General features: G+C 50.2%; 1 protein-coding gene across 5 annotated transcripts in view; it reads left to right on the top strand.

Moving 5' to 3' along the window:
• Positions 1-20,608, top strand: part of MICAL2 (microtubule associated monooxygenase, calponin and LIM domain containing 2) — a 215,152-nt gene that overhangs the window by 102,821 nt on the left and 91,723 nt on the right. For all 5 annotated transcript variants that reach the window (XM_060303498.2, XM_060303495.1, XM_060303494.1 and 2 more), the window contains 8 exons: positions 868-1,067; positions 1,465-1,571; positions 8,912-8,980; positions 11,890-12,033; positions 13,468-13,590; positions 14,831-15,049; positions 15,263-15,364; positions 16,583-16,708. In XM_060303498.2, the coding sequence (XP_060159481.1) occupies positions 868-1,067; positions 1,465-1,571; positions 8,912-8,980; positions 11,890-12,033; positions 13,468-13,590; positions 14,831-15,049; positions 15,263-15,364; positions 16,583-16,708 (1,090 nt within the window). The remainder of the gene's footprint in view (positions 1-867; positions 1,068-1,464; positions 1,572-8,911; positions 8,981-11,889; positions 12,034-13,467; positions 13,591-14,830; positions 15,050-15,262; positions 15,365-16,582; positions 16,709-20,608) is intronic.

Here is a 20,608-nt window from a genome sequence, read left to right as displayed (position 1 = left end):
AACTTGTTGGATCTGCGTTCCTTCTATGTAAGGAGCAGAATGACTCAGGCTCGGTGATCGATTGCACTCATACACCAAACCCCTTTCATCTGGGAAATTTGAGTGTTCACACCTTGGAGCCCTACCCTCAAGAGAGGACTTATGGGCGAGATCTAATTCTGGGGACCAGCTTGAGGGTTTTACAGCCAAAAGAATTAGATTTGTGACCCAGATCCGTTAGCTGTATACTGTTGGGCAAGCCCCATATCTTCTCTGAGTTTGCCGTCTTCATCTATAAATCAGGAATAATGGCAGGGTCATTAGGAAGATTGGATTCTGTTTGTGGAAATGCTTTGTGATGTTGAAAGCACAATACATCTATTATGTTGTGTTTAAATCAACTGCAGTGTAACCTCACACCCAGGAGCAAATCCATCCAGAAGGCTGGATGGAAACCTAGTAAAGTTTATCAACTGGTACCTTTAGGAAATGAGGTTGCCTTGAGAAGGGGATGAGGCTCTCACCTCTTATTTTATATAACTTGATTCTTTCATTTACAAGAAGCCCATATCACTTTTGTAATTAAAAGGAAAAGAACGAATGGGAACTATTTAAAAGTAAAGTAGTTCGTAAATTTTCCAATTATTTTCTGATTTTTTTCATCCCAGGTAGCAGATGACATTTTCATGGCCCAGATCTGATTGGTTCTACCCTGAGTGAGGACAGGGTTAGCGTCTTCTGGCTGAGCCCCCCTGAGGGGTGGGGGGTAGTGGTGGAGGGATTGGAGCAAGGACATTGTCACTTGCAGTGCTCCTTATGGCTAAGTTTGCTCAGCTCTTCACCCCTCTGCATCCTCTCTGAAAACTTCACCTTGTTCTGATTCTCCAGCAACTTTGACTCTTTGAATGAAGATGACACTGTGGAGAACAACCAGCTGGCATTTGACGTGGCCGAGCGTGAGTTTGGCATCCCCCCAGTGACCACGGGCAAAGAGATGGCCTCAGCCCCGCAGCCCGACAAGCTCAGCATGGTCATGTACCTCTCCAAGTTCTATGAGCTCTTCCGGGGCACCCCGCTGAGGCCCGTGGGTAAGGACCTGCTTTCAGGATGAGGCTTTGCCAGCCCCTGAGCCGTCTCTGCCCTGTGCCCACATCTGGCTGCTCTTCACACTGATATTCTCTGTTCTGGGGCTGACCCCTGCCCTCCCTTTGCCTTTGAGCCCAAACAAGGGTGGACCCCACGCACCCAGACCCATGTATGTAAGTGGGTCCTGTGTGGCAGGTGCCACATGGGGCTGGCCTGCATCTGCCCTTGTCACCAGGAGATCACTGACAGAGTGGCACCAGCCCTCTGTGCAGGCCACTGACAGCTTCGGTTGGGGGTGAGGGAATTATTTTGGAGGGGCCTTGTCTCAGTGACACCCCGTGAGCTGTGGGGGAGCAGTGGAAGGATCTGGATCTCAGTCTTACTTTTATTTCCTAACAGATGCTTGGCGCAAAAACTACGGAGAGAATGCTGACCTTGGCATGGCCAAATCATCCATTTCTCATAACTATCTCAACCTCACGTTTCCAAGGAAGAGAACTCCACGAGTAAGTTTCGGCCTGGGTTTGTTTAATTTCTTCTTACACGTGGATGGGTGAGGGGAAGGGAGATGCCACGTGCTGGGTCTGTTTACGCTGATAAATTACCCAGATCGAGTGCTCAGGAAGACATGAGTAGAACTCAGTCAAGTTCCCCTGCACCATGTAGCCAGCTTCAGTGCCTTGAATGTGGTTATAGGAAGGGCAGGGTAGAGAGCAAAGAGGACATGCTGGTGAGTATTTTTAAAAGTAAGTCAGATTGTCTCTGCCTCCTAAGCAGGGAGATGGACACGATATCTCACTTCGTTAAGCAATTTTAGATCCAGAACACGATGGCCGTTTAGTAGCAGAAGTGGATGATGAGGCTACGTTTGCATATTCTGTTCCATTCATTTTTTTTATTCATTCATTCAACAATGTTTACTGGGCCCTGTTCATGCCAACTTTAAGGCTGAGTGTTTTGTTTGTTTTTGATGAGGGGAGCAAATATACAGAGGTGAGTAATATCTGGACCTTGGCTTTGAGGAGCTCAGAACCTAATAAAGAGATGCCCAAATTTTCCCAACTTATGGCACCTTTAGTGTCTTAGTAATTCTTTTTCACACTGCCCCCAGATCAAAAGAAATGCCTAAAATTTTCATTTGTTAAGTAGTTATATCCAAATAACTTGGTAGGGGAATTTTGCAAGGTGTGTGACAGACATCACCATGCTTCCCTAGAAAATCTAAACTATCCCGCGGCTCCTCTCTGAGTTCACTCTGGTGCCACAGGGTGCCTTGGGACGCAGTTTGGAAACCACAGGCCTAATGAGAAATTACAGGGTAATAGGAATGACGACATCTCCACGGAAGGTATAATACAAGTTGCCTTGCTTGATGCGCTCATTTTACAGATAAAAAGTGGAGGCCCAGAGATGTTAGGCTGCAGGGGCTCGCACAGAGCTTGCCTTCCCTCCACTGACTCGGCAGAGGGCTGCAGGCCTCTGCGTGCGTCTCAGTGTCTCTGGGTTGCCACAGGCTCTTAACCGCTGGCCAATCATGACTTGTCCTGCCAACCCCTCCGCCCAGGGTGGGGCTGGGGCCCCATGGCCTCCTTTCTTTCCCTGGGCTGTGTGATAAGTGGTCACTTTTTCCCCTGAGGGCTGTGCTCCCTGGAAGGCAGCAGCGGTTGTGCTGACTCTAGGAACTGGGTACTTAGTGTTCTACACGCCCTGTCTCTAGGAAGGGACAGGCTCTGGGGCTGGGGAGGGCGGGTGTGCGGGTCAGCTCGGGTGTAAGCAGAGCAGCTGAAAGGCTGAGCTGCACGCCACTGCCCTGTGCCCCTCTGCTCCCCGAGCTGCCCCACTCAGAGCCTCTGTGGGAGATGCCGTGACCCACCGTAGGTCACACTGAGCGAAAGCTGTCTTCCGGAGCCCAGTCGTCAGCTTGCCCCACCTCAGCCCAGCTGCTTTTCCTCTGATGACCGAGGACCCCTGCTTTGGGCTACTCCATCCCAGGCAAGCCAGTGCAGCCTTTCTGGAAGCTCTCTGAGCCCAACATTTATCACTTTTCTCCGTTCACCCACTTTCCTTCCACCACTTAGCCCACAGCTGGGAACTGGGGAGGCATGTTTAAACCTTTCACTCACCACACCTCTGTTTACAGAGTGACCGAATTGAAACAGCCTGGCCAGCTCTGGCTCAGGAGGTGGGAATGGTCAAAAGTCAGCCGTCAGCCAGGCCCTCCAGGCCCTCTGAGGGCGCCGGAGCGGCACTCCACCTCGTCCTGGCTCTGCTAGCAAATGCAGCGGGGATGCGTGGGCTCTGCCCGGCCCAGCCCTGGCTGACTTTGGCCCACGTCCCGTCGCCTCCAGGGTGTGCTCCTTGGCTGACCATCTTGAGAGTGGTTAAAATCCACAGAGCTGATTCCCTCCCGTGGCCCCAGTTAATGTCTAAAGTTTGCCCTGCTTCTCGGATGGGTAGAGAGATTAGGTCATTGAAGTAAGTGCCTGGTGTGGGCATTCGTTGTCCCACCCTTTTTCCTCAAACTGGTGGGTTGGTGGGTTTGCAGGGCGACTGGGTAACATTCTGCCCTGGCACTAAAACACCCCAGCATATACTGTCCACCACGCAACACCAGTGCAATGGTCCGACCACGTGCAAAGTACCTTCTCCCCTTTCTATCATGTGTCTTCTTCTTATGTCTGGATCCTTTTTTGGTCTGGAGAAATCTGTTTGCAATGCTCTTTGGTCTTAACATGTCTCATGACCAAAGAGTCCTGAGTCCACTCCAGGTTGCCCCTGGACACGCACAGAGGAGGTCTGCACAGGAGACTGAAAACTGCACACGTACACGGGGCTCCCCCGCAGTTATACAAGAAGATGTCAATGCAATTAGACACGCAGTTTTCACTGCCCTGGTTCACGCGCCCCTACGGACTGGAGATGCAGGCTAGGCTGCGCTTGCGTGATTTTGTACACCAGAGCTCAGACACACGATCTGTATGTACAGGTGCATCTGTATTTGACCTCGCCCCCTCCTCTCGTCCCTCCATTCCCCTCCCTCCCCCTCACTGACTTCAGAGGACCATCTTGATACGGGGATTGAGCAGCCCACCTTTGTTCGCATGTGGCCTCTTAATCTGAAGAGGGCTCCTTGTTTCTCTCCTGAGCCAGTCTTACAGTCTCTCTCCCTCCTGGTTTTTGATGTTGGTGTTAAATTCTTCTTTCCTCCCTAATCTTATTTTCCTGATAACATCCAAACTCCAGCAAAAGGGAACAACTTTGGGCAAAATTGAAGGCTCTTCCTCCATCCAGAAACTTGTTTATTTTAGAGAAAATGACTTTCCCATTCCACGCCAAGAGGGTCGTGCCTCTGGTGAGTGGTAACCTACTGGGGTTGGTTATCTCTGAAGACTGGATGGCCCACGCCTGGGGAGGAGGAGAAGAGCTTAGGGATTCTGTTTTCCTCTTAAAGAAAAGCCCTTGGTCTGCTGCAGATCTGCCTCTGTCCCAGTCAGCAGCTAGAAGCCTTGTAGCATGGGACAGTTCCTAGAGACTCCAAAGCTCTTGTCACCAGGCTCACAGGTGACATCTGATCACACATATGTGGTCTCTGTCTCCTGTGTGTGCATGTGAGTACATACACACACACACACACACACACACACACAACCTGTCTGTGCTCACCTCATCTTACCACACGTGGGTAATGCCTAGATTTATGTCCACTTTAGTTATGACACATATTATATTACATACATGGTCGAGGTGTCTGATCTTTCTTTTCCCCATTCTGGGCCCATTCCTTGAGGGACAACACAACACAGAAGTTGTCATTTGTCCCTGGAAAGCCCATCCTAGAAGACAGGTGGGTGGCCCCAGGATTTATCCTGCTCGGCTGGCTGATTCTGACCCAGGTCCTCCTCTAGCGCTGACCCTGGTGGAGTGGGGTTCACAAAGCATGACTCAGATCAGTGTCTGGTCTGAGCTGGAGGGTCCCCCTCCCAGCTCTTCTCCTTGACCCTCCTGCACAGACACTTTCCAAAGATCCAGGGGCAGTTACATAAGAAAGTGCTTCCTCCATTCACCCAATCATTCAACACAGATTTACCGAGTCCCCGTATTATGCTGAGTTCTCAGTGCTGGGGGCACAGCAGTGAACAAAGAGGGCCAAGTTCTCTGCTGGAGGGAGCTGACCTTCCAGTGTGACTTCCTGAGTTCCTCTCACTCCCCTTCTCCAGCTCTTTTCACAGAACCACCCACCCAGCAGCCAAAACTCCCACTAGGGTTCTCGTACTTCTCAGTACGAGTCTTCAGAGACTTGAAGATGGCTTAGGGAGTCATCCCAGGTACTGATGCTGCCCGGGTCAGTTAGCACAGGGCTTAAGCAACGTGCCCACCCCCATCCCACCCTGGGCACCTGTGGTCTGCAGGTCGCTGCTGAGGGTGATCGCTCTCCTGTTCTCTGTGTAACTGCAGCCTGGGATTCTGCGCTGACTTATAGAATGGGGATGCAAGCTGAAGCCCAGACGACAAATACGTATTTGGGTCTGGTGGGGATTCAGCACGTGTTCAAACCTCTCAAAGTTCCTCAGCTTGTCTGCAAAATATCGTAATAACATAAACATTGCATTGCTGCGAAGACAACATTGAACAAGTGTGAGCTGCAGGTCTGAGCTCCTTCTCTGGCACATGGAAGGGGCTCTGTAAATGATGGTCCCCATCCCATACTGACTAAATGAAGATGCTCTTTTTCTGAAAACGGTAAAACTAGTTGGGTTGACCACTGGCTTCCGTACTGTAACCATGATGGATCCAGCATTTTACAGTGTCATAGCGCATTTGCTCCTCTTGTTACATTTTGAGGAAGGCATGGGACATGTTCTCATCCCAGTTTAAGAGATGGGGAAACTTGGTCTTAGGGAGATTATAATGCAGTGCCGTATAGGTGGTCAATGTCAAAGCCAGAGCTAGAATTCAGACTTTCTAATTCTGTGAATAGCACTAACCTAACTTAAAATGTCTAACACTTATATAGCACTTCAGAGGAGAAGAAGTGTCTTATATACATGAATTTGTTCATCCTTACAATAACTTACTTATGAGCTAGGTAGTATAGTAGCTTAGAAGTGAGGAAACTAAAGTCAGAAGAGTTGGGTGATTTTTCCTAAGGTCACTTAGCCGGGAAGTAATTCATGTCAGAACTCGAACCCATGGCTCCATACTGCTCTGTCATTGAAGGGAAGAGCTCTCTTGCCAGTGTCACTGACCATCTTTCTAAATATCATGGTGGCCAGTATACTCTCAGGACACTGCCTACAATGGCCAACCTCTCTTCCTATGACCTGGATCTGAATTTCTCCACCAGCTAACTAAATATAAAGTTGGAGCTAAAATCACCTTAAGTCAGGCAGTATGGGAACGTGATTATCTTGTGCTGATCAAATAAATGATGAGATTGATAGACATATGTCTTTGATTTTTTTTTTAATGGAGAACACCAAGTAGTTTAATGAATGCCTTTTGGTATATAGAATCTTTCAAATCATTGGGAAATAATGACAAGAAAGTATCTTAGGGTGAAAGGGCAGGAAAAATTAATAAGAAAGTGAGTTATTTGTTTATTCTCATACTCTCTTGGGGCACAATAAGTATTTTCTTCCCCCTTCTACCCCAGTTCTCTACAGTGCTAAGCAGAGACCAAGGAGAGGGCATTACAGAGGCATTTTTGGCTGCCCAATAGTGATATACAGACAAGAAAAAAATTAGATAAATCTCTAGATTTGTGTTTTCTCAAGCTTTTTGTTTTAACCTAGCTCTTATCTGAGAATCAGTGCTTCCGTGATAAATCCATAAGGAAGAACAGAGACCCTGTGGATTTGTGTGTTGCTAACCACATAGACTGCATTTTATTGTCCCATGGGTCCGGCTGAATCAGAGGAGCTGATGTTGCCCCACCCACTTCCTTTCACCCCTCCCCGCAAGGATTTGGGGGTCTTCTTAGGTGCTGCTGCTGGGTACCCTCCCCCCAGGAGTGTTTTCTGTGAGCCTGCGGCTAACGTACTGAGTTTGGATCCAGGCAGGCTCAGTTGGACCAGTCACAGCCAGGGCTGCTGAATGCAAGAGAGTAAGATGTGTTGCTCTTTGAGGGAAAAGCCAAGTCCTCATTTAAGGTGGAAACAAGAAGAACAAGACGATGCATGAAGTGTTCTTGTTGGGAGGAAACCCTGTACTTTCACAGGCACGTCTCCAGGCCAGTGCAGGGCTCACAGGCCGTGGAGCCAGGCACCCAGACAGCCTGGGCCTCTAGGACCCGATGCTGTAAATAAGGTCACCTGTTTCTCTTGGTGTTTGCCCAAACATTTGGGTTGAAATCATTTCCATTCACAGAATAATGATTTATTAGAAGCTGAGGAAAATGTTGAAGGGAAGGCGAGGCCCTTTGATCTGTTGTTTTATGCTGCCTGAGCAAGGGAAGGGTCACATTTTTGAACAAATATCAGTGACTAAACTGTCGTTAATTTTGTCTTAAAATTTTTTTAAGGTGCTGGTAAATAGGAGGAGGGGCGGGGTGATGGGGAGTGTAAGTGCAGGGGAGCAGGTGCTTGCCTGTGGAAGTAAGTTGAATACACACTAGACTGCGTGCTGGGGGCTTTGGGCATTACTGTTGATTTAGAACAACCAGGAGGTGAAGGATCCTCTGTGATGGGGCAAGGTGAGAATGTGTGGGGCTGACTGGGCAGCATGCCTGGGTTTGAGAGGAGAGGGTAGCCAGCAGCCCTTTCGGCTGCATCCAGTGTGGAACAAAGGCTGGGATTTAATCTGGCCCTGCTATGGAGGGCCCCGCTGAGGGTGTCGGAGGCTCCCCCAGGGAGGGACACGCATAGTCGGTGGGGACGGCTCCATGGTCCTCAGTGGGCTGGCCGTTTGGGGAAGGTCCCAGCTCGAGGTCTAACCCTAGTGTCAAGGAGAGGCTAACCCAGCAGGGTGCATGGCGAGGCACTAAATCCAGCCTGCAGCCCCATCCCAGCTCGTGGCATCAGCTCAACCTGTGCAGTCCCCCTCCTTCCCTTGAGGAGATAAGTCAGACCACAATTGCGCCCTTGGGTGGCCTTTCAAGGGTCATGCAATGGGCTTAGGTAGGGCAGGGTTCTCTGGATTTAAATGTCCAGATTTTGGAAGAAGAAAGTAGGCTGTAAGGGGTTATCTATGGGACAACCATGCAATTTGTTGTCTAAACCAGGATATTTTTGAAAATGAAAGGGGGCACTATTCATAATTATGCTGGGAGAAAAAGCAATACATCAAACTGTCCTGGGCAAACTGGGCTGTATGGTCACCATAGTTTTCAGGCCATATCTGATGCTACTTTGAAGTTAACATAATGTCATTTACCAGTAGCTGCAGTGGTGGCTTAATGGCAGGCGTAATTTGCCATCAAATTCCTGGACAGCTGATCTAAGTCCCGAGAATCCCCGCCTGTGAGGGGAGCCAGTAGCACCTCTTCGTAGGAGGTGATCTCCACGGGGCAGCATCAGCAGGCCCAGCTGGGACCACTCTGAGTCCAAGGTCATTGACAAGGAGACATTCCCTGCCCATGTCATAGGGATTCTTTGTGCTTCGGAATGTTTTGACATGATTTTGGGGGCTGTGTTCCCACCCCCTTCTGACAGAAGCCCTGGCTCCCGAGGTTGGGGAAGGCTCCCTCCTCTGTGCCTGAACAGAGCCGAAAGCATGTGTCACGGTGCAGGGTAATTTCTGCCCATCTGTTTCCTGGGCCGGCAGCTGTGGTGGGTAGGGCTGGATCCCCAGTGCTGGCATCGCAGCCCTTGACAGCCCTGAGCTCACCATGCTTTCTTGGCCATCACAGGTGGACAGCCGAACCGAAGAGAATGACATGAGCAAGCGGAGGCGGAAAGGCTTCAACAACCTGGACGAGGTGCGTGTGCTCAGTGTCGGTTTACACAAAGCCCATTTCCTGACAGCCAGTGGCCACAGCCCGCCCACCTGACCGTGGCAGTCGCCCTGCCCTTCTTTCTTTCCTCTCTCGTGAACCACTGGGTTCCAAGCTTGGCTTGATGGGAAAAAGTTGGGTCTGGTCACTAGCTATGTCACCCTCCCAGGGTGTGGCTTATATCTGTAAAACACAGATGATGCATTTGCAATGGATGACATTTTGCAGAATTTTTAAAGATTAAGTAAGAGGACGTGTATAACATGCCAATCATGGTCTTTGGCACCTAGGGTAATCAAGATATAATCACTATTCATAGTAAGTAGTAAAGAGGCACCAGCAGTCCCACTTTTCTCCCAGTCCTAGTTTCTACCTTTTGTGTTTTCTGTAAAGCAGATGTCCCAGCGCCCACAAATGCCACCTTCTGGTGAGAGAAGAAAGTTTCAGGCTACTTTGTCAAAGCCAAGCATGAGTCTCTCTCCTGCTACTAAAAAATTGATCAGAAAAAGAGTATCAGTTCTTGCTTCCCCAGGCAGCTCTGTAAAGAGACCTGAGATATATAGCTCATTCCAAAAAGCCATTCTAATTCCACAAAAGCAAGCTTAGATACTGTCTGTGAACTGTAGGATATCAGCTTTAGCTAGCCTGCTGGCTGATACCAAAATTATGACATAGAAGCAAGGGGGATCATTTGTAGGATGCATTCATACTTCATTTATAGGACTTAGAAAGAAACTTCTTTTATCTTATATGGTTGAAGAACTGCTGCTCTTGGCTCTGGCATGAGCAAGAAGCCAGTGAACAGGGAGACAGTTGAGAGGAAGAAGCCGTGGCTGATGAACTGGGCTGGAGAAGCATCCCATTCCCCAGTTACGGGTATTGGCTCTGCCTTAAGTGCCTGTGATTCGCTCCCGCCTCCTCCCAAGAAGCTTCCCTTGGATACATTTTATCCCCGCGGGGCAGTCTTCTCCTGCCTTTCGTCTGTGGCTTATTTGAGGGGGTGTTTGTGCTGTTTCTGTTGTTGGCAGCACAAGATTTAGAGTGTGGGAAGAAATCTGGTTGCACCTGCCCCTTCTGAAATGGCTCTGTCTTCTGGGCCAGCTGTTTTGCTTAAGTCAGATTTAACCAAGCAATGATTCTCTCTAAATTCTTGCTACTCATAAAGTGTGGGCCAAGAACAAGGGCACCAGTATCACCTGGCAGCTGGTTAGAAATGCAGACTCTCAGGGCCTACCCCAGACCTCTTGAATCCAAATCTGGTTTTGAAGGAGACCCGCCAGTGATTCACGTGCACATGAATGTCTGCAAAGGGCCGCTCTGCACGACCCACTGTCCTGGCCTACTTTGGCCTGTACAAACAGTGACCAGCCTAGCAAACTTGCCCTATTCACACTCAAGCCTGGGTTGCTATGCAGAGTTAGTTCCCACTTTGAAGTAGGGAGTGACTCTTTGGCTTGTGTTTGTCCAACTCTTCAGAGTGGCTGTGCATACAAGGTTTCCCGTGGGGCTGCTACTCTTAGAGAATCTTAAAAAAACCCAAAAAACAGTTGACTACAGCTTGCCTCTTCCCATGAATTTCTTCTAAGTGAACATATCTTTGTTTTGAGAACATCTGTTCCTGGGAGGGAAATTCATTGTCTCCTCAGGAAAACTGACTACCCTCTTGAGGTGACAATGCCATTTGTATTTCTGAGGCTGATGGGAGCAGATCTGTGGTACCGCGGAACAGACATTCACGGGACACCCATCATTTTTAAAGTTTTATTTGAGCAGATGAGCTAAGAAAATCTTACATAGAATTCCATTTCCTAAAACAGCATAACCAACTGGTCACGGTCAACATCTAAACAGTCACAAGTCGTGTCGATATCACGTGTCCCGAAACAAAGCAATGAGAAGGGCCCTTCACCTCCGTTACATCCTTCTCCAAAATCCCTAACTCTGGGCTAATCATGAGCAAACATCAGCCCGACCCAGATGGAGGGACTTTGCACAAAATAGCTGACCAGTCCCCTTCAGAACTGTCAAGGTCATGAAAGACAGTGAAAGGTGGAGAAACCATTACAGATGGGAGGAGGCTGAGGAGGCATGATGACTAAATGCAATGTGGGATCCTGGATTATGTCCTGGAACCTAAAAGGACATTAGTGGGAAACTGGCCCGATCTGAATCAAGTCTATAGTTCTGTTAATGGTATTGTGCCGGTGTTAATTTCTTAGTTTTGATAACAGTGTCATAATTATTCCAGATGTTAACGTTAGGTGCAGCTGGGTCTACGGTACGCAGGAACTATCTGTGCTGTCTTTGTAAGTTTTCTGTCAATCTAAAATTATCTCAAAATTAAATGATTTTTTTTTAAAGATAGCAACAACAGAGCAGGACTCGTTGCCACTGGGAGTGGGGCGCAGAGGAGAGAAGGGAAGCCCAGAGCCTGTGCCTTGCCTCACTGACATCCCCTCTTGCTTCCTTCACCCCCCAATTCTTCACCCTTTGTCAGCTACATGATATATTTTGAAAACTATTCCGCTCATCATTTCATTATTGTATTTGACTTTTTCAACAGTCACATGAAGGTGGGTTATTGCTCGCATTTTATAGATTAGAAACTTCAGAGAAGTAAATTGCCAAGGTCACTGGGCTGGGAGGTGAAAGAGTCAGAATTCAAACACTAAGTGTCTGGCTCCCAAGCCTAGCTGTGCCCGTCTTTGAGAAGACTCGTCCCACCTGTGAGCATTGTCTCCAGAGTGGGCATTGCCTCCTGCTTTTGCCTCACTTCCTCAGACCACAGAGGGTGTCCTTCTTCAGGAAACTGTCCTTGTCCTGAGCCCCCAGGCCCCCTCCTTGATACCTGGGTTCCAGAACCAACAACCAATGCATTGATTTGGCTTTTGCAGCCTTCAGCCTTTCCTAGCCAGAGCTTGGGCTCCAATCAAGAGGGCTGTAAAGAAGGTGGAAATCAGAACAAAGTCAAGTCCATGGCAAGTCAGCTGCTGGCCAAGTTCGAGGAGAACTCTCGGAACCCCTCACTCCTGAGGCAGGTGAGTCCTGTCAGATGTTCACTGACCCTGCCTACCTGGTGAACAGAACCCTCTGAGAAGCCAGCAGCAATGTCAGGCTAGCACTGGATCTCAGGTGTGCCAGCCAGACCTGGCTCAAAAGGAGTCTCAAGCTTCTTCTAGATTTGGAGTCAGACTTTTCTAAAAGGGGCTGGAGAGCAAATATTTTAAACTTTGGGGACCATCCGGTCTCTTGCAATGACTCAATTCTGCCATTATAGCATGAAAGCAGCCATGGACAATCTGTAAACAAATGCACGTGGCCGTGTGCCAATAAAACCGTATTTATAAAAACAGGCAGCAGGCAGGATTTGGCCCGAGGACTGTAGTTTGCTGATGCCTATTCTGCACTGGGGAAGAAATCCTTGCCCCGATTTTGTTTTGCTTTGCAACCATGACTTGTTTTGCAGCCATCTTTGAGATGGTGCAGCTGGAGGGAGCTTTAGAGATGCTGATTGCCCAGTCCGTGGTGAGAACACCTGTCCGAACCAAGGTCTTAGCTCCATGTGGGCCCATAGGAATGGGGACCAACCTCGAGAGTGTCCCCTGCTGCCCCCCTCTCCTTGTTCCCTTGGGTCAGGCTGGCAGAGCTGTTGTGTCTGACCAGGGTCCATGTGAGGCTGAAGGAGGTGGGATGCTGTGGGTCAGGCTGCAGACCCAGCTGACTTCTCTTGGACTCTGACTTGGAGTCTGCACTTGGATGGTTTTATTTGCTCCCCCGAATTCCTTTGGGGCACCACTGTCACATTACAAAAGCTTGGGACAAGGGGTTCAGTTTTTCTTTGGAGAACATCTGTCACATGACAGAATTAGGCTCCTCTCAGGAGAAAGACAAACAATTGGTTAATTCTGTTTAGAGGCAGTTATAGACATCTTCCTAGTCTTGATGTAGACCATGCCCCTCCTGGACAAACCGACCTTCCCCAGGAAGCCAGGTTTTATTATAAGGGGGCCATGTTCCTAAGACTTGTAACTGTCTGAGTTATTTTCTCAACTGTCCCTCCTGGAGGCTTGGCCCCTTGCAGCCCCCAGGTATTGATGAGGGCTTTCTTCCTTCAGAAGGACTGTAGCATCCCTTTCATCTAGCGGGCAGGAAGGACTTTGGGACTTGCCACCCTGGCCTGGTATGTGCCTGCCCAGTGCCCCGGGTCTGAGCCAAAAGCACAGCCTCCTGGGGATTCACACATTGTCCAAGAGAAGGGGACCATGGGACTTGCTGTTCACACGGACAGAGGGCCGGGGTTCAAGTTTCCTAGCTGGGCCCAGCTTGTCAGAGCTCAGCCCAGGGCTCGCTCAGCATCTGCAAACTCTCTCTCCCTGACTCTCCTCCTCTCCTCCCTCCAAGTGTCTGTCTGACTCGCCTTTTCCTTCCTATTTCCTGCGGCTGCTTTTTCGGACTCACCTTCCTCCTCCCAGGAGCACCGTGTCTCAGGGATAGGTAAGCCCATACTGCGCTCTTCCTCTGACCCTCCTGTTAACTCTCGCCGTCCCAAGCCAGAGGAGCCCACACCCAGCCCATCACCAACTCTGAAAAGGCAGGTAGGGCTCCTTCCAGTGGATGCTGTCTTGGTGAAACCAGAGGGAACTTTGATCCAGAGGGGTGGGGTCCGTGGCTGTCTCTACAGCCCACATAGGGCTGATTGTAGATTCTCTGGGAAGGCAAACACAACTTGAGGTTACCACCCTTATAGGTAGGAATAACCAAGTATGCAGCATCTTAAAATACATGCCAGTCAGGGGTATCGACTGACCAACTACCAGGCTCTTGGTGCTTTATTTGCTTGGGGAAAAACAGACCACAACACACAGGGTATTTTGTGTGATGCCCCTGGGACACTTAGCTTATTTGCAGACCTCTTGAGTAGGGTGATTTCTAAAATCAGTGGAGAAGTGACAGTGATGGTGGAATGGGCTCAGGTGGCCAGCTGGCCGCATGCCATTGAAGGGGTAAGACTGGGATGTGGTTAGACCTCCCCTAGTGTCTGAGCAGATGAGGACCTGCCCAGTGGGCAGGGAGGCAGCCAGGAGCCATGGGCTGAGGCTTTTTCCAGCTAATATCTCTGGGTTTGGAATTTGAATAGAATCACTATTATTGACCACAGCACTCAAAAGTGCCCGGTCAGCATTAGAAATTTGGTATTGCTTCTCGGGGAGTGGAGGTCAAAGGAGGTCAGTGTGGACATATTGCAGTGATTCTATGTCTGTGTGTGTAAGAATCATCTAGAGAGCTTTATTAAAAATAGCAATCTCGGGCTTCCCTGGTGGCACAGTGGTTGAGAGTCCGCCTGCCGATGCAGGGGACTCGGGTTCGTGCCCCGGTCCGGGAAGATCCCACATGCCGCGGAGCGGCTGGGCCCTTGAGCCATGGCCGCTGAGCCTGTGCGTCTGGAGCCCGTGCTCCGCAACGGGAGAGGCCACAACAGTGAGAAGCCTGCATACCGCAAAAAAAAAAAAAAAATCAATCTCTGGTACCCACCCCCTGACCAATTAAACCTGAATATCTGGGGGTTGGGCCCAGACTTTGGGAACCAGGGTGGTACAGGCTCTGATTCAGTGGGTCTGGAGTGTTGTTAATAACAAGACGGTATTGTTAAGGAGGATGTCAGGTGATACTGATGCAGTTGGTGGAAAGTCAACACCCAAGGTTAGTTTGGAATCTGACTCAAGGTGGCATCTGGCGTGCCCTTGTCCCTGGTCCTCATGGGGATTCCTCACAGTGGCGGGGCATCCATGGGAGGGCCACAGTTGGGAAGGAAGCTTGATTTTCCTTCTCCCCCAGTTTCCCTTGGTGGTTGTCACGGGGCATGTGCTCCGAGAGCTAAAGCAAGTGTCTGCTGGCGGCGAGTGCCCGAGCAGGCCCTGGAGAGCCCGAGCCAAGTCTGACCTGCAGCTGGGCGGGCCAGAAAATCCCGCCGGCCTGCCTGCCACCTGCCAGGGAGCGCTGGCCCTCTCCGGGGTGCTGCGGCGGCTGCAGGAAGTGGAAGAAAAGGTTCTCCAGGTGAAAGCCTTGCTCTTTGCCCTGTCTCTGCCCTGCCTGTGTCTAGGGTGCCTTCCTTTCCTCCCCTCCCTCCTCCTGTCCAGGGCGGGTGCCGTCTCCCATCCTGCCGTGTGTGCTGAGGGCCACAAGCCCACCTGGCTGCCTCCCCGCCTCTCCCCTCACAGTGTCTGTCTCTATCTCTTTTTTCTTTCTCCTTTCTCACCTTGGCTGCAGAAAAGGGCTCAGAATTTGGCCAACAGAGAATTTCACAAAAAGAACATTAAGGAGAAGGCGGCTCACCTTGCCTCTATGTTTGGACACGGGGATTTCCCGCAGGTAAATGCGGGGCTTTCAGAGCCCCCAGGAACCCAGGTGTTGGACATCCAGGGAGGTTACTTGAATCAGTCTCTGGAGATTCATTTCTTCCTTCCTTCTCCCTCTATAGCCTGAAAAGCTATTCACTTTTTAAGTCACCAAAGGATTTGGACTGGCGTCTAAAAAAGCTCCAAATGAGAAGATTCAAAATAATTAGACAAATCGTGACAAAGGGAAAACCAAGGCAGAAAAGCGGGCTCAGGTCATAGGAAAACATTACTGAACAGAAACGTGTGCTGTCAGATCTTAGACAGCTTCTGAGTAGGCTGAGCTTCCTAGGGGTCAACACAAAGAGGGAAAGCTGGTCAACTGCGGGAATCACATCACAGTGCCTTTAAGGTGAAAGCAAGCCAGTTGCTCATGAAGTCTGGGGACAGGGTGGAGAGATGCCCCCATGGCCATCATTAGTGAGACCATGAATGTCGAGGTCAACCACGTGCTGTAACCTGTGCTCTGCTTTTGTGAAAGGCAGCACCAGCCAGAAGAATGGCCTTGCCTCAGGATAGAAAGCACAGCCCCCACCCCCGGCCAGGCACTTATTTAGAAACTTGCTGAGAAGAAGAGGGTGTGCTCACAAGGAGATGACAGAATTGAGGATGAGGCCCCACGGCGCTTGTACGTGTAAGGTGCTCCCTTGCCTACAGCAAGCCTGGTCTCTAGAACATACCGCCTCTGCTGCTTTCACCCAGCCTCCTCCAGACCCGTGTCCTCTGCTACTTGGCAGAAGTCATAGACGTGGGAAGGATACTTTGCCTTCAGTGCATTTTTAGGGTTCCATGTGGCTGCAGAGGTCCCTGCTGGAGCATCTACCCCAGGGTAGCCTGGGCTTGTCCTTTCCTAAGCTTGCAACTACTGCTTCATGCCAGGCTCCAGAGTGAGGCCTTCAGGAGTTAGTGCTGGTGTCGGCAGCAGACGTAGGCAGGAGCAGGATGGTTCTACTCCAGCTATTTTGATTTGACGAAGGAGCCAGAAAAGTTGTAGCAGAGTGAAGTGTAACCAGCAGTCAGATGGTCCTGCCGGGCTCCAAAGACACAGGCTACCTTTTTGTCCTGAGACGTGGGCCTGGATGTCCTTTCCCCTCCTTGGATGTGTAGGCTTGGGGGCTGCATCATCGAGGCGAGCTTCACTGTGCGTCTCCCTGGGGATAATCATAGTTTCCTCTGTTTCTGTTCTGTGCAGAATAAACTACTCTCTAAAAGCCTGTCTCATACTCATCCTCCGTCTACTCCCTCCTGCCTTCCATCTCCTGATTCAGCTGCTACTTCCTCTCCATCGAGTGTTGACTCTGTTTCTCCAGCCAGAAAGGTAGTTGTCCTGAACAATTAGCTTCCCCCACTCCCTGCATGTTCTGAGATATTCTCCGGCTCTGCTCCACCTACACAGACAACCATCTGAATCTTGGCTTGGCCGGGAGGAAAATTTATAAGATACTTTACAACGGTCCTGGGTTTGGTTTTGGTTTTGTGCTGGAGCACGAAACAAAGCAGAAGAGGCAGCACACAAAACCTTATCAAATGGTGCTTGCTTGTTCAGCACGCCCTCGCTGGGCACCCACCATACGCCAACCACCATGCCAGATACTGAGAAAACAAAGCGGAGGGAGGTACAGTTCTCTTATACGGTGTAGATGGCAAACAGCACCTCAGCATAGAAATGTGTCACATTTTACCATACGATATTGCCAAATTTGGCTGGTTTTGGCCTAACAAAATGGCAGTCTCACGTGGTGAACTTCATTAATTCTATGAGAGGTTTAAGAGGCAAGATTCTAGGAACCCAGAAGGGAGAAGCCTGGGAAGGCTTCACAGCAGAGGTAATATGGGAGCCGAGTGTTAAAGATTATATGGAGGGATTTGGCTAGAAAGAAGTGTAGGGGAAGGGCATTTTAGAAAGGATCTGGCACGTGGTAAGGAAGTCAGGTAGGACTTGCATGAATCAAAAGACATTTCTGGTGCAACTTGATTTTCAGGTAAAAGTATTTATGGGAGTGCAGAGAATGAAGGTGAGAGCCAGCCCGCTCTTTTTGCGTTAAGGGAACTCACTCTGCCCTCTTGTAAAGAGGCACGGAAGGATCTGCTCTGCGTTCTAGGAGGATAGCGCAGGTAGCAGTGTAGAGGGTGGAGAGTTGGTGGGGAGCTGACGTTGGTTGAGTAGATGATGAAATGCATCCGTGAGCAATGATTAAGTTTGGGTTCTGGAGCACTTTTCATGTTTTTTACTTGTCATGCTGTTACCTAATATGCCAAGAACATTACCAGGCTGGTGTAGGAGGCGGGCAGTCTCCGGAGAAGCTTAGCCCCTGGAATGGATGAGCCTAAAAATGGACGTGAAGCCCACTTGGTTAGCTGTTGCAACCATGGGAGTAGGTTGGAGCCTCTTTCTGGAAGACTGTGTTCCCCTGAACACCTCCGTTCCGTCTGTTCCCACCTGGGCCCGTCTCCACGTGCGGTGCTGAGTGTGCCCCTGTCAGAGTCACTGCTTGTTCGTTTCCACCCCGTTAGACCAAAGCACAAACCAGCCACCTGCTGGTGCATTAGGGAGAAGTTAGGCGCTGCCTCCTGGGAGTCCCACCCCCACTGACCTCCACTGCTGTGGGGAGAGGAGTGCAGGCAGGGTCTCCAAGAAAGGAGCAAGGAATATTAGGAGCCCCGCCCGCTCCAGGGTCCCCAGTGTGGATGAGAAGCATCCCTGGAAGGGCAGCAGGAGGTGATGCGGGGAAGCACAAACACCTCCCGTCTTCAACTCTACTGAACACAGCCATGGCTGACATGCCTGGCATCTTGTTCCAGGTCAGCTTTGCTTAGCCGTTTGACCTTAAACATTGACCTTGGGAGACTTGTCTGGTCCTCCATTTTCTCATCAACAAGAGAGTGATTCTTGGCTCACGTGATAGTGAGCTCTGTGGGTGAAGACTGGCATATTTGTCATCACCATCACCAAAGCTTCAGAGTAGCCTTTGTGTCCAGCTTGGGAGAAGAGCCTTCCCTGGGGGGTACTTCCTGCTGTGGAAAAAGGTCACTGGCACCCTTGACAGGCTGATGGGAGGGGCAAGGGCACCTGGGCATAGGCAGGCAGTGGCTGGTGCTCCTGGCTGGGCAGCCAGGCCCACACCTTGCTTCCCTCTGGCCCAGCCCCTTTCCGGCTAGCCCCGGGCATGCCCTCTCTCACCTCTGCTTTTCTTTTGTCCTTAGGAAGTCCTGACTTGGTCACTGCCCTCTAGAGTTGAGAGCAGAGGTGGGACAAGAGAAGCCACCACACATCCCAAGTCCCCTGACTTAGTTTCCAATAGGTATTAGTTCTCTAGGTGATGGCAAGAGGCAGCCTGCCCAGGTACACGTGGGGCTGCCGGGGCCTGGCAGAGACACTTCTCATCGTGAGCCTATCCTGTCACATCATCATCACACTCCACTGCAGCCCTTGGCTGCTTCTCCACTGGGCTCTTCAAGCAGCTTTAAACCAATGTCACTCATTAAGCCATTGAGTGAGCATTCATTCATCCAATGAATATTTATTGAATGACAGCTGGTGTCAGGCCCTTCACTCTTGGGATACACATCAATGATCAGTAGTTACCTTCCTGCCCTGATGAGGCTTGCATTCTAATAGAGGGAGGTAAATAATCAGCAATAATATAATATATAGGTAAATTACATGACATATCAGAAGGCAGTTTTTCCCCTGGAAAAATTAGAGCAGGTAGCAGGGACCTGGCATGCTGGGGAAGGGTAGCAGTTTCCAATGGGGTAGCAGGAGGGCTCTTCCTGGGAAAGAGAATTGAGCAGAAGCAGAGCCTCAGAGAGGAAGACAAAGGTCCAGGGAGGAGACTAGTTCCCAGGGCTCCTGACTCCAGCCCATGTTCTCTCCTCTGTGCCACAGCAGCCAAGTATGAATGGAGGCCTCGTCGGGGGACCAGCCCAGAGGTTATGTGTGTGTAGAGCCCCAAGCCCAGGCTCAAGGAGGGCTGCAAATGGGGTGGGTGGGCTTCAGGATGGCCAATCCCAGGTCCTCTGGTCCCCACCGCTACAGGTTTGTTCTTTGTTTCTCCCAGGTTGGGGTAGAACAATTGCTCCCTGTTTTTTGTTTTTTTTTTAAATCCCATCTCCCAAGCCAGCCTAGGCCATCAGATAATGGTGTAATTGGGCTATGTTAATAGCTTCTGACTTACTAATTACAGGCTGATGAGCTTTTCACTGTGTGGCTGGGAATGATTGGGGAGCTCTCAGAGAAGGCCACCCTAGGACACTTACTCTGTCTGTGCCTTTGTTTCTCCATTTGTAAAAAGGACCCAGTTTGGACCTGACACCCCCAGACCCCTCCAGATCTCACCATGAAGCCACTGTAGGCAGTTAAGCACAGAGTGGTGAATTTCCAGCTTCAAGCAGTTTTGGAAAGGATATTGCCAGCTGCACTGCTCCCCTGCCCCACCTGCAACTTTCCTACCTCTCCCGGACCCCACCCCAGCATTGATTCCACACTGGGCTTTGCACATGGCAGAATCTGAGAGAGTGATGGCCTTCTCTGAGGAGAGAATTAGCTGCCCCTTAAAGTAGGTGACAGCCTGGTGACAAACAATTTTCATTCAGTCCTGGTGGAGCTCTGAGAGCCTCTCCCCTGGAGAGAGCCTGGGGCCTTAATGCTTCTTCCCAGAAGATTATGGGCTGCTCTGATTGCCCAGTGACTCAAGTTTGCCTCATTCAGGGGAGCCAGAGGAAGGAGGATGCGCTTGGAAACTGATGCTGAGTTCTTAGCAACCTCCTGGCAGGCAGCCTGTTTCTCTTCCTGCCCTGGAGCCCTACACCTTAATTCTGAGGATCCAGGGTTAATCACCTCCTCAGAGGAACAGACATAGTCAAACTTGTCATGAGGATCACGTGCTACTGACAGGGATGCAAACTTGGGTTACCAGTTCCAGGAGATGTAGCCAGGGCTCTACCTTCATTCAGACTACACTTGCCTGCCCTCTCAGATTGGCATGTTGCCTTACATTTCAGTGATGCAGCTGGGGTTTTGGCCTGAATAGTCACAGGGAACCTTGAGGCCCTCTCGTTTAGGGCCCAAATTCTTATAGGAGTCTTATCTTTTAAGACCGTGGGCTATGGGATCATGCCCAGTCTGATCATCCCATCAAACCAGCCCTCCGGTAGCTCTATCAGCTCCCATCAACCCTTAGCTAACTTCTTTCTTCAAGGCAGGAGACCACTGCCA

Source organism: Globicephala melas, chromosome 8 (genome assembly GCF_963455315.2).
Source record: "Globicephala melas chromosome 8, mGloMel1.2, whole genome shotgun sequence".
Lineage (NCBI taxonomy): Eukaryota > Metazoa > Chordata > Mammalia > Artiodactyla > Delphinidae > Globicephala > Globicephala melas.
The sequence above is the reverse complement of the archived record's forward strand: the minus strand, read 5'-3'. Positions and strand labels throughout refer to the sequence as shown.